Source organism: Tauraco erythrolophus, chromosome Z, assembly GCF_009769465.1.
Source record: "Tauraco erythrolophus isolate bTauEry1 chromosome Z, bTauEry1.pri, whole genome shotgun sequence".
Lineage (NCBI taxonomy): Eukaryota > Metazoa > Chordata > Aves > Musophagiformes > Musophagidae > Tauraco > Tauraco erythrolophus.
This window is the reverse complement of record NC_141496.1, coordinates 27,721,372-27,737,647: the sequence shown is the minus strand read 5'-3', so window position 1 is coordinate 27,737,647 and position 16,276 is coordinate 27,721,372. Positions and strand designations below refer to the sequence as shown.

Here is a 16,276-nt window from a genome sequence, read left to right as displayed (position 1 = left end):
ACAAACATACCAGTAAGCACATTTTCTGCACCAGACCACAGTGCAAGTCAGCACTTTCTGCAGTGTATCACCAACATTATTTGTTTGCATAAAATCCTACTCTAGGATTTATTTTGGTTGTGGTCTGATGGAGACAATTAACCCTGTTAGGAAAATTCCCCTCCCTAACTATTGTATCAATCAGTCTTTATAGTATGAAAGTGTATTAACTCGCTGTTCACAACATATACTGCAATGCAATGAGGTAGTGGAATTTTACTGGAGACTTTGGTATTGTTCATGCTTAAGTAAAACAAACTAAAGGACCGTCCAGCCCTGGCAATAAGGACTTTGCTTCTTGGAAGCTTAGAGCTGTTCATGAAGGACAAAAGATACTCCTGGACTACCAAGATAATGCCAAAATCCTAGCCTCTCTAATGCACCTTCAAAACCCTCCCAGCATCATAGATAACTATTGCAAGACCCACTCCAGAGATGTCTAGATCAACAGACAAGAGGCAAGAATGCTGCAGAAATACATTTGCTTTGCAAAGTTTTTACTATGATGAGTAATCAGTGGTGTGGGTGTTGGCGATTAGTCGAATCATGCTGTATCTGAATGCTTAGGGGTGTAAGGACCCTGAGTAAAACCACATTTGGAGTGCCTCAATTTGGCTGGGATACCTCATGCAAGTGAATATTTACCCTTGTAATTCTGTTGTTTGTGTTCTAGCCTCTCTCCTTGGTTGGCATGGGCCAGTTGCAAACTTTTCTAACACCCCCAAAAATCAGACAGTAAGCCTTTAAGGTAAAGCGTCCAACAGCACCATCAAAATAACAGTTTCTACCCTGTGTATCCACGATCACATGTACTCACTGGGTTCATACACTCATGAAAAGCCAAAAATCTAATTGTTTTTGAAGAGACTGGCTGAGAGTTTAAATAAAACCCCTTAGTCTGTCTCTCTACCACTGTGCCAAGCCTCACCTACAGCACCAGCCGGAGCTCCCTGGGGGCCACACCTGCCTTCTGAAGCAAGTGCTGGATTCCCTCAAACTTTTTAATCAGTTGCAATTAAGTCTGCGAGCACACAGAGCCACGCAATTAGCAATGCTGGTACACATACCACTAGCCCCTGGTAACACTGCTGTCTTCACACAACTGCAGAGCTACGGTCACACTCCTGGCCAAGAGACAACGGCCCTTTGCCACAGGGAAAGCACTCACAGCTCAATCAGTTGCCCTTCCACCAATCATTTCTTTATATTTACGTTCAGCAGCTCTTGTATCGCTCTTAAAACCAAACAGTCCGGAAACACCCCCATTGGCAAGCACTGCGGCCATCGAGCCGTATCCAGCGCCTGCACTGCGTCAGCTGCCCCCTGCCCACCCGCTCCTCGTGCCACAGGGTGCGCCGCAGCCCCCGGCCCTTCGGACAAGACCTCCGACGGCATAGCGCTGGCAGAGGAAGGCAGCTGGGCTTGAAGAGCAGCTGTTTTCCCGCTGGTTCCCCCGCCTCTGGCCTGCCCCTCCTCAGCACAGGGTGGGAAGGCACAGGTCCTCACTGGATCTGCCCGCGGCAGACAGCAAGCGCCGGGGATGGAGATTCATCCTCTGAACACATACACACACGTATACGTACATTTGAAGAGTGACACTAGTAAGCCTAAGTAAGGATTAACCATTACGTAGCAAAAACCCACTCATTTCCCACTGTTTCTGAGTGTTCCCTGGATAAGGTGGCCAAAGAAACAGGCAGATGGAATGAAGAAACACACACTGCCAAAACAGGGACAAGAAATATAATCTGAGATGAAACTATAGACAAAAAGCAAGGAACTATTTATGAGTGGAAATAAAAACAAGAGGTAGGAACTCGGGATCATAGTCGGTTGCTATGAGAACAAAGGCAACCGGACTGAAAACATTTGAGAATGCCTCCGCTTCTTTATCTGATAGCTTCCCAGAAGAGACTTCTCCTTTAAATAAGAAGACATGTTCTTGTGTACAGATTTACAGGAAGTCTGCAGGATGTTAAATAAACTGCAAGAGTAGCAAATTATTTCAGCACGTAAAGGCACCTCCATGGGACAAGCAAGGGCTGCCGAAGGGCCAATGTGGACAAGTGTTCTGACTCAAAAGGAAGCAGCATATGTGCTACAAACAAGCTTTTGTTTTCACCTAATTACGGACTACTTAGCCATGAAAACAACGCAAGAAAAGCACAAGAGGAAGTCTGCACAGAAATCCTGTGGAAGGAAGCAAGAACTCACTTCAGTTTCAGGTGCTGCATATATTCCCCTCAGTGCCTCTGAGCTTGCACGTGTTGTTGAGGTCAAACTAGGAGCAAAAGAAGACAGCATCAAAATCCTCAGCACAAGTATAGGCCCAACAGGAGATTTTTTCGACACCACAGCAAACATTATCTACTCCCATGTCTTAGGTAAGCATTTGCCCGGATACTGCATCAAGCACTAAGCATGTGAAAAGTTTGTTCTGCACAAGCATAAGCCAGTCTGACAACCGGCCACTGGCCAACTCAGCCTGAATCACCAGCTTCAAAGTAGGTCACTCCTGAAAAGTGGTGAATTCATTACCATCAAACAAGAGCAAACAGCTAAACGCTCCAATTTGCAATTCAGAAGACATCTCCCCTGCTGTGCAGAATCAATGCTTTTATATTAACTTCACAGCCATAACTTTGGCTCAGCTTTTTTGCAAAGGCTTTGCCAGTGAAGTAACAGGTCACTGGCAGCAGTCAGTTTTCAAAAGTAAACTACCAACCGCTATTGTCAGTGTACCAGCTGCTGGAAATCACTTCCTTGCATGATTGTAGTTGCCTGGGGAGGAATCCTTTCTAGTTTCTTCTGATTAGAAACACTTTTTGCCCACTCTCCCCCTTTCAAGATGTGTAATGTAAAGTTCCCATTACCCTCAGGGAGTTAATGCTTTGCTGTACACACTGAGCCTTAGCAAGCAACACTTTAAAACATTCCCCTTCCAGGCTGCCTTATCTCCCCAGCTACAAGGTGCACTTCCTTTGCAGGCTAGTGAGGGTTGTCTGCATTCCCGAAACACCTTTCTGAGGCACTGGGAATACTGTTCTAATGTGAACTAGAGCCATGATACATGATATCCATAGATGTGATATCAGATTTAAATGGAACACACATGCATATTTGATAGCAGAAGACTAGCTGTGCTACCTCTTCAGAAAGTCTTTTGTTTTCACTTCAAAATTACGAAGTTTCAGTATGTGAATCTTGAAGTGGACTGATTCAGAAGCAGAGCCTGCTCAAACACCTGCATCAGACAGGCTGTGCCGTCTTCTGGCAACCCGCACAGCCAAAACGAATGATACATCACCTTCCAATCATCAGCAACTCCCTTGCTCCCCGTCCCAGAGCATGACTTAATTTATCGATGTGAGCTGCAATATCACAAGGTGAGCATCACAACTATACGGGAGTAAACAGATTTTTTTTAGAGAAGGAGATCGCTGGCAAATCCTGACGGCAGTACTGTGCTCATCATTTTTTTCAAAGGAAGTCCTAAACCCTTCCAAACCATTTTTTTTTGTTTTAGAGACCCTCAAGGAACAGTCATAGCTTCTGACAGGAAGCTACAGAAATTTCAGATAGCCTTTTTAGATGGACATAACTGCACTGAGTTTTTTCTTATAGAAAGAGTAAATATTGAATCCAAGCACCCTGAGACTGTTTGAGATCATGGATAGCTGGAAATTTTTTCCCTCCACCTCTAGATGTAAATTGCTCTATTTGGTTTTAATGAAACACATTTGTTTCAAAAGCTCTATTATCTTGTTGAACGTTTCTGACAAAACATCTAACCATTCTGAAAATAAGGAGACAACGAACCTTCCAGCTCATTTCTGCTCTACTTCTCCCCGTCACTTTGCCTGCATGAGGACTGGTTCCATGAGCCTTCGCTAGTTAGACCACAACATTGCATTTACATTGAGGTAACTGCAAAGCCCCAGACTTACCAAGAATATAAAATGCAGCCAAACAAAATGGTAGTACCCAGGCCAGTAACCAGGTTTTCATCTCTGTGCAGGCCTTGGCTAAATTCAGGTACACAGATTGTGATGTTCTGATTGTTTTCATCCAGGACTTCACAAAACAAAAGAAACAAAGAGAACAGTCAGCAAAGCTCATTTCACTGCATTTCAAAGTAGTCTTCAGACTGAAGGTTTTCGGTGAAATATTTTTATTACTTCAGATACTGGTCAGCGGTTTCTATCTATCTTTTAAAAAGATGATACAGAAAAAAAAAAATCTGTAAATCTGACCTGGCAGATTCTACATTTTGGGCAAAACAAAAATGCAACTTAGTAGAGGACTAAAACTTCTTGTTTGACCAGAGGTGACAAACAAGGAAAAAGACTGTTTGCTGAAATAAGAAGTTGGAAGTTTATCAACAGTTCACCCAAGACTATGGAGCCATATAACACTAAGATAGTACAGACCTGAGACCATAAATTTCTTCGACAGCAGGAGTGCCTTGATGACAACTAGGAAACACATAATTGTTGAAAAAAGGTGATGTGTAGCTGTTCTGTTCAAAGACTGATATATAGACGACCAAACAAAAGGAGATGCATGAGTTAAAGGCAAGATTTTACCTAAACATCTAAGCAAATACTACTGTTAGGCCCCAGGCAAGATTTTATCTTAACAACCATGTAAATACTACTTCTAGGTCCCTGAAATGAAACCAATTCAGTCCTCAATGTTCCAAGATGCATCTGGCTTTTTAGTATCTGCTTAGTGTCAAAGCACAGCACAGCAGTAGCCTGTAGCATCACTCCAAAGCAAGAGATTACACTTGCACATTATCTCAAATAAAGAGCTTTTTGAGCCAATGCTTTTTAAAACAAACTGTGTTCCCATCTCCTCTTTCCTTCCAGCAGCCATTTTGCATCTCCACTGGGACAGCACAACTGTCTGTAGGGGCAGAGGGCAAAACGTGGCAAAGGCTGCACCCAGGTTAAAAATAAACTCAAAGTCAGTCCCCTGACCTGGTGAGGAAGGACTTTGTGTGGCCCTACAAGGATGCACAAACAGCTTTATTGGCACACAGCAGGGACAGCGCGAAGGCGGGAGCAAAAGAAGGGACGACAAGCCTTTATAGAATCATAGATTCATAGAATCATTTAAGATCATAAAGCCCAACTATTAACCTAGCACTGCCAAGTCCACCACTAAACTATGTCCCTAAGCATCACACGTACACATCTTTTATATCCTTCCAGGGATGGCGACTCAACCAATTCCCCGGGCAGCCTGTTCCAATGCTTGATGATCCTTTTGGTAAATACATTTTTCCTAATATCCAATCTAAGCATCCCCTGGGGCAACTTGAGACTGTTTCCTCTTGTCCTATTGTTTGTTACTTGGGAGAAGAGACCAACACCCACTTCACTACAACCTCCTTTCAGGTAGTTGTAGAGGGCGATAAGGTCTCCCCTCACCCTCCTTTTCTCCAGGCTAAACAACTCCAGTTCCCTCAGCTGCTCCTCATAAGACTTGTGCTCTAGACTCTTCACCAGCTTCGTTGCTCTTCTTTGGATGAACAAACAACTCAGCCAGAGACGTGCAAAATCTCCCACCTGCATCCATCAGGGACACATCTGCAGCAAGGCAGATTCACTGTTTGGCAGGCCTTTTAGCCAAGTCTGGAACCAAAAAGCTGAGGCACACTGTGATAAGCACAGGTTCAACAGACGTTACCTTTTGTTTGCCCGCTCCTTCTAAAGACACTTGCAACTCTGCTTTTTGGGTGTTGGAAGTAAATACTTGTAGCTTGCATTTTATTCAGGCCTGATTTGCAAGGTGGCTGATTTGCAAGATGGTCAATTTGGAAGTCCCTCCTTTACGAATGAGTCAATGTTAGGTAAATTCAAGGCAAATCTGAGGGACACGGCATGGGACACCCTAGTAAGTGCCAGCACCCTATACATTCTCCAGCACATGCCACTGTAAAAGCTGCACAGGCTGGTATAAGAGTCCTTTATCACATAGACAGGGGAGAAAGGAGCATCTCTGAGAGCAGATGACAACCAAGAGAGTTCTCTGGCCTGGGAAGACAAGGAGGAATATCTGATTCAGGAGGTCTGAGAGAGTGTGCTTGATGTATACATACTCTGACAAATGTAATAACCACACTGGCAATTATGTACAAGAAGAATCAGAGCATTCATTTGACTGCTGAAGGGTTTGACTGTCACAAGCATGAAATAACACAAGGCCAATGATTTAATACCATACATCACTTTCTTCTCCTTTTTTCTTTTCTTTTTTTACAGTGTGTTAAGTCTTAAGAGTGATTCAGATGCCTTCTAAATTAACTTGTATATTCATTCAGAAGCACTGCTTAAGCTCCATAAGTAGATCTTCAATGTAAATACTGTCTTTTTCCTTCTTAGTTCTAGAACATGCTTGTGTATGTGTGCCTGTGCCTACACAAGTGTGACATTCTGTCCCTTGTCTCTCCTCTTTCTTCTTGGGAGGTGTCTGTAAAAACTTCTCCTTCTTGCCAACAGATTTATTTTCCTCTAGTTATTGTTTTTTCAGCTATTCAACATTGAAATTTGAGCAATAATAAAGAAGGCGTTTTAGCATTATTAATTTGAACCAGAAGTCTTCTGTAAGTTAAAAGAATGCTCCCTGTCCAACTAGGTGAATCTGATCGTTACATGGGAAAAGGAAACAGTTTGAGTCATGCTTGTAAATTCTTGTTGTGTTTTTATAGCATGAAGAACTTAAAAGTCTAGGGAGTTCCCTACTCCTGGCTTATAAAGACAGTGGTTAGAAGGCAAGTGGAGTACAAGAACTCCGCTGAAGAAGAGCATTAACTCAATCAATTGCAACGTAACTCCAAGTCCTTTTTCAGAATGTTTCCTCTCAAACAAAAGACAAGTGCTACTCAAGTTTTTGCTCCCTTAAGAGTCCAAAGCTAAGGCTATCTAGCATACCAATTCTAGGGCAAAAAAAAAGTTTAGTATCCACTCTGATGGCCTGCACTTACTAACTGGTGGTGGACTTAGTAGATGGAGCTGATCACATAACTTCTTCCATAGGCATCTAAGAGTCATTTGTTCCAACTCCTTTCCCATCATGTGACCAAACATGTTACACATTTAGTTATGTGCTGTCGTACAAGAACATGAACTTGCCACATGAAGTACAGGCTACAAGACTCTGGGAAATTTGTATGTAGGAAACAGGCTGTAACTGCTCTGATGCAACAGATTCAACTCACTGATGATAAGTTCCCCTAGACCAAAGCATTTAAGGTGTATGGAGAATGCCAATTGCATGGTATCTCTGATGCACAGATTTATTTTTAATCTTTGCAATTTCTTCTGCGTAGACCAGAACAGACCAAACCCAGCATTCCTATATCCCTGAATTTGTAAACTCAGGTTTACTAAGTTCTTGCTTTTAATACATGGCACGTCTAAAAGAATTTACATAAAGCATTAGATAACTTACTAGTTTCTGGTGGCTTGCTGGATAGTGCTGAGAAAGTGAGGTACATAACGTAGCAGCTGATAATTCCAGACTGCAGCAAACCAGAATGAGGTTGGCCTTTACAAGAAAAAGGAAAACAAGTGATTTTAACAAACTGAGAAAGAAATTCATATCCTTTAGAGAACAGCACACTAGTATCTTTCAGAAGAGAAGAATATCTTTTATGTTTTATGAAAAGCAGTTCATCAGTCTTCGAGGTAGTTTAGATGCATTTCCACTAGCATGTAAAGAGAAAAGAGTCCGTCTTTTAGTTCTGCTGGCTATTTTAGAAAGGCATTAAAGATTCCCACGTAAGAAAAGAATCACCCCTCTGCTCTCGCCAAAAGTACCAGCTTTCCAAAAGTTACTGACGAGCTGCCACGATAGTTTTATTTGCCCATAAAATCTGTGTTGCAGTCACTCACACTACTATTTCCAGGTCCAATGTACGTGAGACACTAACAGCACACATAAAATATACCGAAGCATGAAGTACCGCTGTCATCTCCTCCAGACCCAAACTTTACAGATGGTATATCACAAGCAGTCAAAAGTAAATGGTAAAACAGTGGTGAATGAGTTTGGCAGCTATTACCTCAACTGCTACCACTGCAAGAGTTGCATAAGCTCCACAGTACACCATCAGCACGTGAGCCTTCTTTACAGTGTGACTGCCTTATGGCACACCCAAAACGTCTCACACCTCTATAGTTTTAGCAGCTGAGCTGATAGCTAGCAACAGCACTTCATAGTGCAGACAAAGGGACAGGGGCAAGCGCAGCAGCAACTCTAAACTATCATGAGACTTTCTGCCCAGGACACGGCTCATGCCTCCAGGCACATAACTGTGGCAGCACCAGAAACCCAGGAGAAGAGGTCAGCGGACTCACGATTCTGGACACAGGGCGATATGGCCACCAGCGACACAAAGAGGCACAGGCCACCATTAACACCGATCAGGACCTTGTTGTACATGCAGCCCTCTGAGCGCGTGTAGAAAAGAGCCATGAGGACCAGGGCTGCCACAGCAACGGAGTACAAGATGAGAGTGACCAGGGCTAGCAGACCGTTCCACATCTGCTTGTGGTTTGCCCCTGCAGTCCTGTCGGGAAAGAGACAAGCACCTCATCTTTTTTTTCAAAAATAAAAAGAAAATTCTAATAGTGGAATAGTTCATATTCTTAAACACAAAAAACAGGCTTACTTTCCTGAAGCATGTGTAAATCATTACACCCACACAGGCTCTTGCAAGATTCCTCTCATGAAACAGAGGGAAACATTCCTTAGCATTAGTGTTTATCTTCTGTATTATCTTGCCCAGTTGATTCTGTAATTATAGCCCAGCGTGACTCCTAGAACTCTGGGATCAGCTTCATCGGCTCATCTCAGCTCAATACTTCAGGGATTTCCTCAGTGGGAACTTGAAGTGCCCCAGGCTCAGCTAGTGAGCTCTTCAGACAAGGACAACAAAGGCATCTTGTTTGGCATGGCCTTGCCTCTGCCCCTTGTACTATCTTGACAGTTTTACCACCCTTTTGCTGAAAAAGCTTCCTTTCCATCTGGGTCTATCCCACCAGTCTCCCTCAGCTAAAGCGTGGTCCATCTTGTTTTCCTCTCTTCACCTTGTAAGCACCTCTTGCAAAGATCACTAGGATTTTTTAGGAGTAGCAACTCAAACAGTTATTTTGACATAAAGGGCTTTTTGGTGCATGGAAGGTTTCTTTGTAGTGTTGTTCTACTTGTGGAAACATGACTTATTTTAAAAGAATATCTAACACAGAGAGTGCTAAAGTTAAATGCTGCTGCTGGAAATCTTTCATCCACAGAAAAGCAGCTACAGTAATTAGCAGCAAAACTATCTGCAGTATAAGGAGATCTCACCTCTTCCTCCCTGAAAACAGGTATCTAACAAAGCCCAAAGGTTTGCTAAAAACTCCTTCTTAGTATGCTAATGAGAACAAAAGAGGACTGCAAAGGTTTGTATAGGAAGAAATGAGAGACAGAAAGGGTGGAGGTGGAGTTCCTGCATATATGTGGGAGGACAATTTAAATACTTTAAATTAATGAGAGGCTAAGGGCTAGGAAGGTAATAGCAAATATGCTTAAACCAGAAATGAAGTCAATGCCAAAATGGGGTATATGTGGGTTGATAATGGAATCTTTCATATTCAGATGAAAGCAAAGAAGTTGAAGAGAAAGTAGCAGCCTACATGTTGAGGAAGAAAAATACAAATTGATATGCATTAAGCTGACCAAAAAAGCAGGATTTACCAGTTTACATCACCACACACGGTTTCACTGCTACATTTTGCAAATCCAGTTTTATTCTCTTCCACCACTATTCTCTAGCAGGCATACTTTCACATAAAACAACTTAAAGCAAGAGGTTTTTGCATCCTAACATGCTACTGCTTACTGGAAGCCAAGCACTTCAAGTTAAGAATAAATCAGCAGAGTAGAAGTGAATAAGGAGGAAACATCTCCACTGAGGAAGGAGAAAGTGGATGAACAGTTCTAAATATTGACATTAGATTGTCTTCTTTCAGAAATTACATCCATGCTACCTCTAAATTCTTTGTTACAAGAAATGTACTGTTTGGGAATCCACCAGAATTTTATGCAAATAACGACTTGCCCAACACATACCAATTTTTATTCCACTTGTGTGCAAACTCAACAAGCAGGATGAGCTGAATGGCAATGAAAAGGAAGCCTCCTCCTGCTCCTACGTAGCGCCAGGCTGCAAAGCAGAGGCAGAAAATAGGTCAAACTGCAGTTGCTTTTCCCTTCAGCTAAAATGAAATTATTGTCTATGCAGTGAGGCCGTTACACGGTTTGAATAACCCAAGCCCAGAGATGTAGCAGGAGACAAGAGATTTCAACAGAAAGGCCAGCTCAGCTAACTCAAGATTAGATTCCTGATGAATTCAGCTTGCAACCTGCTGCACTTTCAAAATAAGCCTGTTAGAACATTTACTGACTTTGCCTAACCTAGAGAATTTTTGTGGAGACTAGGAGCTACTATATTCAGTCAGAAAATACTGAAACCTTTATTTGTGACTAACAGGAGGGAGGTGGTGCGAAGGCATTTCACCCTGAAATTGCAAGGTACTGGAACCCAGTACTAAAAAGGGTAATTTCTCCCCTTCCAGATTCCAGTACCGCAGAAAAACAGAGGTGGAGCTTATCTATTTACAAATCCTGTCCCGAGCCACTCCCAAAGAGCCACTCCCAGAGAGACGGGAATTCTTGGTATTCACCGACCAGTTTTAAGACGAGTTATTTGACTACTTAACCATCAACCTACATATGCTGTATTTGGGTAACTGTTTGGATACTTCAGACAACAGATCTCTTATGTGCAACATCAGAAATCTCTGAGGAAATACAGATACCTATTTAAATGTTTAGTTGCATATACAGCTTGTGCTGCTGTGCAGTGCACAGCCTATAAATGACTCCAGGTGTGCAGCTGATTTCAGTGAAGATGAAGGAAGTGCATTAGCAAAGTTCAGCCATATCCTTCCATTGTGTTTTCTTTTGAAAAAAGCTTGTGCAAGTGAAGTGGAAGACCAGAACAGTCAGAGCATGTTACCCTTAGAAGATGATGTAGAGGTTTTTTTTACTTTTTTTTTACCGTACCATAAGCTCATTATTTGAAAGCAAGAAAAAACGTCATTTGTCTGGTTTGGCTAAACCCATTGCATGGACTCAATAAGTGTGCTGTTCCTCAAACAAACAAAACAAAAAATGGAAGAAGCTAGCATGCAAAAAAGTACATAAAAATAGGCGGGGAACAAGGTGTGCACATGTGTTTGGGAGAGGTAGAGTAGGAAAACTCAGACCATCAATGGGGTGAGTAATTAAATAGCCAGACTCTCAGGATCTCGCACTGCCACAAGCAAGACACTGTGGGATGTTTTATAGATCTATCATAGATAAGGTTAGCCTGGCCAGAGTAGACTTAACACTACATCACATACAAATCTAGTGCTTGCACGTAACACTCCTCTTCCATGATTAACAAACTGCATGGGAAGCATGGCAAGAGCTTTCTCTTTTTTTTTTTTTTTTTTCCTTAAGAAAAAATAAGCGAACTGGGAGAGCGTTCAAGATAAAAAAAAAAGAAAGTGTAAGTTTCTTGATGGGAGGGGAAAAAAGGGAAAACAAAACCACGCATTAACCAAATCACCTGTAAATCTCAAATGCAGGAGCTGACTGGTGGACAGTTTCGCAGGATGTACAGAAAACAGCTTTAGACAGGAAAGCCAAGAGCCAATTTGGGGAAGAAAGCTTGTTATGCTTTATCTCCATACTAGTTGGACTGCTGTTGAGAAACAGCACTCTGATCAGAACAAAAAGTTCTGTTTCTCCTTTTCCCCAAATGCTTAATTTCTTGACGATTTTTCACCATGAAAAGGATCACCTGCAAAGATGACAGGCAGCCTCGCTTGCTTATGAGTACCAAGCAAGCCTTAGTGGAAGCAGGCACCATCACTCCTTTGCATTACTTATCCCATCCTGTTCCACCTGCCCAGGCTCAGCAGCTTAAGGGCTTACAAGTACCTGGTGAAGTGGACAAACTCATCTCGGTATCACTGGGATGCTTGCTCCTAGCCCACAAGAGCCCTGTGAGAAGCCTCCCCAGAGCTGGCATTTAAGCACTGGGCCAGTACCAGCACGCCTGCGCAGTGCCAGGGCATCTTCCAAAACTGGAAATGCTTCAGGCACAGCATCCTCAGCAGAGCACTCGCAACACGCTCCAAGAAGTGTAATATTACCTTACTGCATTTATGCCACCGGCCTGAAAGTTAACCATATCCCAAATTCTTTTGTGGCCCTGCAGGTTTCCAGGCAGCCAACACTAGCACCTGGCAGGTCATTGTGGCCCCTTGACCACTGGCACCTCTCCACCACACACCACCGTCCACGGCTGCTATGCTACAGCAGAGCTACCTGCACAAGCCAAACTAACATGTGGCTCTGCGTTCTTGAGTGAATAATCTCTTGTGCACCATTACAGCTTCCTGATTCCCCAAAAATTTGCGAGACAGCACTGCAGTGGTATTTTTACCTCCCATTTGGCCTGCTCTTTGTCAGACAAAAAAACATGCTCTTTACTGCACTTTCACATGAAGACCACGTATTCTGTGCACACAGAGTTCCCCCCAAACAGCTCCAAATATTCCTTTTGCACCTAGACTATACTGCCTTTACTTGAAGAAATATGGCAATATTCACTTTGATCATACTTTTAGGATTTATAACCACTCACAAGGTAACACAGAATGAAGCAACATTAACAAAAAACCAAGAAGGACACACCATTGAGGAAAGCGTCTTGATCGGGAATGAAGAAGGCTCCTGAGCACATTGCTGCCAGAAGTATAAGTTTAATGAGCCAGAATCTGGACAAGAGGAGATGAAAAGAAAAAAAAATAATCACCCGGTTGTAACAGGAATTAGAGGTCTTCAACTCAAGTATAATGAAAAATCTCTATTTAAAGCCCAACAAGAGAAAAAACAGCTTTTGATGACTGATTGTCACTTTAGTTTGTTTTCACTCGACTGCATTATTTCTGACAAAAGCAGTAAAATTGACTTTTGTTTTGTTTTGGTTTTGCCTAGTAATACACCCAACTGGACAGCAGGCAGAACAAATCTGTAAAGACAAGTGTAAATTAAGCAATCAAATAAATACTCACCCATTGTGAACGTATGCTCGGCAGCTTTTGCTGCTGTTAATTTTGATGGTGAACAAGAAGAACAAAAAGAAGAAACAGGCCATTCCAAAACAGACTTTGTACACTGCAGAGTATCCCACCAGCTTCTCGCACATTTCACCAGCCTGAATGCCCTTGCACATCTGCTTGTAGAAGGGAATCTGAAAAGCACAACAGAAGCCGTTAGGCAGGACACAGGGCTTCTCGTAATCAAGCACGTCTACATCTGTGCACCACCAACTTTTCACTGGCTCCATTTAACACATTTCACTCTTGATACCCCTCAGCCTCTATTTAAGGGTTCGAGAGACATACATAAAGAAATGTCAGCCACACGGGACTGGAGTCTTCCAGAGCCTCCACTCTCAACTCCTTCCAGATGCTTTGGGGTACAAGTCCATGTACCTTTCCTTCAGCTCTGTTGTCTTAAGTCATCCCTTCCTCTTACTGCTTATCCCCTCACGCCAGGGACGCTCTCCCTTCTTCCCATGCTTTACAGCAAAAGACTTTGATTGCTTCAGTAATCTGGCTCACATGAGCCATACCGGCGGTTTTACCAACTGGAGGGACACGAAGTAGGTGCGGGGCAGGAATCTCTGGCTGGTGCTGCCCTCAGTGGAAACGCAGGCTGAAGCACGCCCAAGCAGCATGGCAGCAGCAAGCCCCCTCCCCTCCATCCCAGCCTGCCAACAGGAGTTCTGCCAGTTGCCTCAATTTTGTTTTAAATTCACAGAGAGGCAGGAAAATTCCACCTTTCTCTTGACTGATTAAATATTTGCCTTTGAGGCCTTGCTGTCTCCACGAGGGGAAAGCAAACAGTGGCACATTTGAGCCTCAGTTTTACCAGCTGGACACGATGCTGGGCGCTGAAACAGAGGGTCTGTGTGGCCAGGGCTTGAGAAAGCTTTCAGTCAGGCCAGATTTTGCTTAGGAAATATCATACACAGATTGTAGGCAACACCATCCTTGAACATTTCCAAGAAATTAGCAAAGACAGGAGTCTCTCCTTCCTTCAGCAGGCAGGTCGGTACACAAAACCAGGACAGGGAAAGACCAAACAGGATCTGAGAGCAAGCGATCAGGCAGCATTCCCAGCTGTGTCCATACAATAATACATAGGAAACATGGGATAAACATGTAAACTGTCAGCTTCCAGCCACCAGGCTTCAAAAGTCTGCTTCCCTCAGCAAGGTATGCAGGGTCCCATCCCATGCCAGCAACCCAAACCCATCAGGACTCCACAGGGCTATGGGTGGGAAACCTTACTATGGTAACGAGCTGATCCTAGGTGGGCTAGAACCAGTCGAGCAGATAAAAAGCAGGTCTCAATGCAGCTCCATGGTGTTACAAGAATGGATTCGAGCTGAGCCACTCTGAGATGCTCTTTCAGAAGTAACTGAGAGATGAGTAGCCACTGCATAAGAAGCTGTACAGTAAACAAGTAGCTGTGGCTAACTCACATCCAAGAGTTTTTAGAGAGCTCCTGAAAAACTATCTGGACCATCAGTGATGCCTTTCCCAAGTCTTGAAAGGCAATGAAATGTCAGACTGGACAAACATGCCAGCATTCAGAACAAGCAAATGGATTGACTGGAGTAATTAAGAGACCTATTGATGCCTCAATGACGCCAGAGCAAGCCAAGGGGCCACAGCAATGCCAGGGAAAGCAAATGGGCTATCAATTAATGCCTTCCAGCTCTTTGCTTATAATAACCATCAGTCAGCAGAGATTAAAGAGATGCATAATATTGAACTAATGATATTTCTGAGAAAATTAGATGTTTGTTTGATATAGACAATAGTACTGACCAAGGAAAGAGATTTCTGTACATCTGTACTTGGTTCGAAGCAGCATTTTACTTACGAGACTGACAGAACAAAACAAAAAAATAACGATAGAACTTGATTAATCAACTGGCTAATTAAAAACAGAGCTCTGGATAACTGTAAATGGGCATCCTCTTTAACTGCATAGGTTTCTACAGAGATCTTCATGGGGTTTTTGACCCTATATGTTCTTTTCTCCATTTAGAAGTAATTTCCTTACAGATCTGGCTGAGAGAAAATGGGTGGATTCACAAGAACAATAGCTCAGTTTGTGCCTACACAAGCAACAAAGAGCTCAGCCATCATGTAGTACACACAACACTACAGAGTAAAAGTGATGATCACAGGAATAGTCCTGCAGGATTGAGCGCCCTTTTTGGAGACCCGTGATCCTGAAGGAACAAAACAAGAACAAAATCAAACTCTTGAGGACCCTGGCAGATAATAAACATGAGCACAATGCTGGGGACAAAAGGGCTGATGAAATGAAAAAGGCATGTTTTCATGAGAGGATGGTCTACTGCTGGGAACAGTTTATCACGGCTTATGTGACTTCTTCACTGAAAGTTAAAAAAAGACTAATTTACTGTTTTTTTTGTATGCTGAACATGTTCAGCTGCTGAGTAGACTGCCCAGCCTATGTGATTTACCAGGCTTTCCATTTGCTGGGTAGTTTCACCAGCTGTTAAAGTCACAGATTAGTTACTTGCCAAGTTTGATATAGTGAAATATCTACTTTTATACCTTTAAAAGCAACATAAGCTAAATTGTTTGGCTTCTGAGTAGGGCACAAAGCATTTGTGCTGCAAAAACTCATATCCGCCCAGATAACGTAAACAGCTCGGTTGCTGTGCAAGCAATGATGTTATCACAGCAAAGTTGGCAATTTTCCGAGTGGAATGAAATCCTTTCAGATGATAGCAACATCTACAGAAACAGGGACGGGCTGCCCTGAACTTTCTTTCTCCTCACTGTGAGCTGCTGGTGCCTGAAATAAGTGCAGTGCAAGAAGCAAGCCAACACGGCCACACTGCGTCCAGGCTACCATCTGCTGGGGCTTGGCCAGCTTTGAGCCCTCATCTGTCTGCACCCAAACACATGAGCACAGGAGCACGGGAAATGGCATCAGAGGGGGAATAGAAAGGAAGAAGTGTGTAGAAATGGGCCTGAAGAGCCCGAAGGAGACTGCTTCCGTCTGGATGTCCTCATCC

The 16,276-nt window shown here is 43.1% G+C and overlaps 1 protein-coding gene across 1 annotated transcript in view; it reads right to left on the bottom strand.

Annotated features, from left to right (window-relative positions):
* The window catches only part of SERINC5 (serine incorporator 5), a 37,450-nt gene that overhangs the window by 3,530 nt on the left and 17,644 nt on the right, over positions 1-16,276 (bottom strand). The window contains exons 3-9 of the mRNA XM_086629810.1: positions 13,221-13,399; positions 12,841-12,923; positions 10,162-10,255; positions 8,406-8,617; positions 7,498-7,593; positions 3,987-4,113; positions 2,254-2,320 (exon numbers count right to left, since the gene is read on the bottom strand). Coding sequence (XP_086485936.1) covers positions 2,254-2,320; positions 3,987-4,113; positions 7,498-7,593; positions 8,406-8,617; positions 10,162-10,255; positions 12,841-12,923; positions 13,221-13,399 — 858 coding nt within the window. The remainder of the gene's footprint in view (positions 1-2,253; positions 2,321-3,986; positions 4,114-7,497; positions 7,594-8,405; positions 8,618-10,161; positions 10,256-12,840; positions 12,924-13,220; positions 13,400-16,276) is intronic.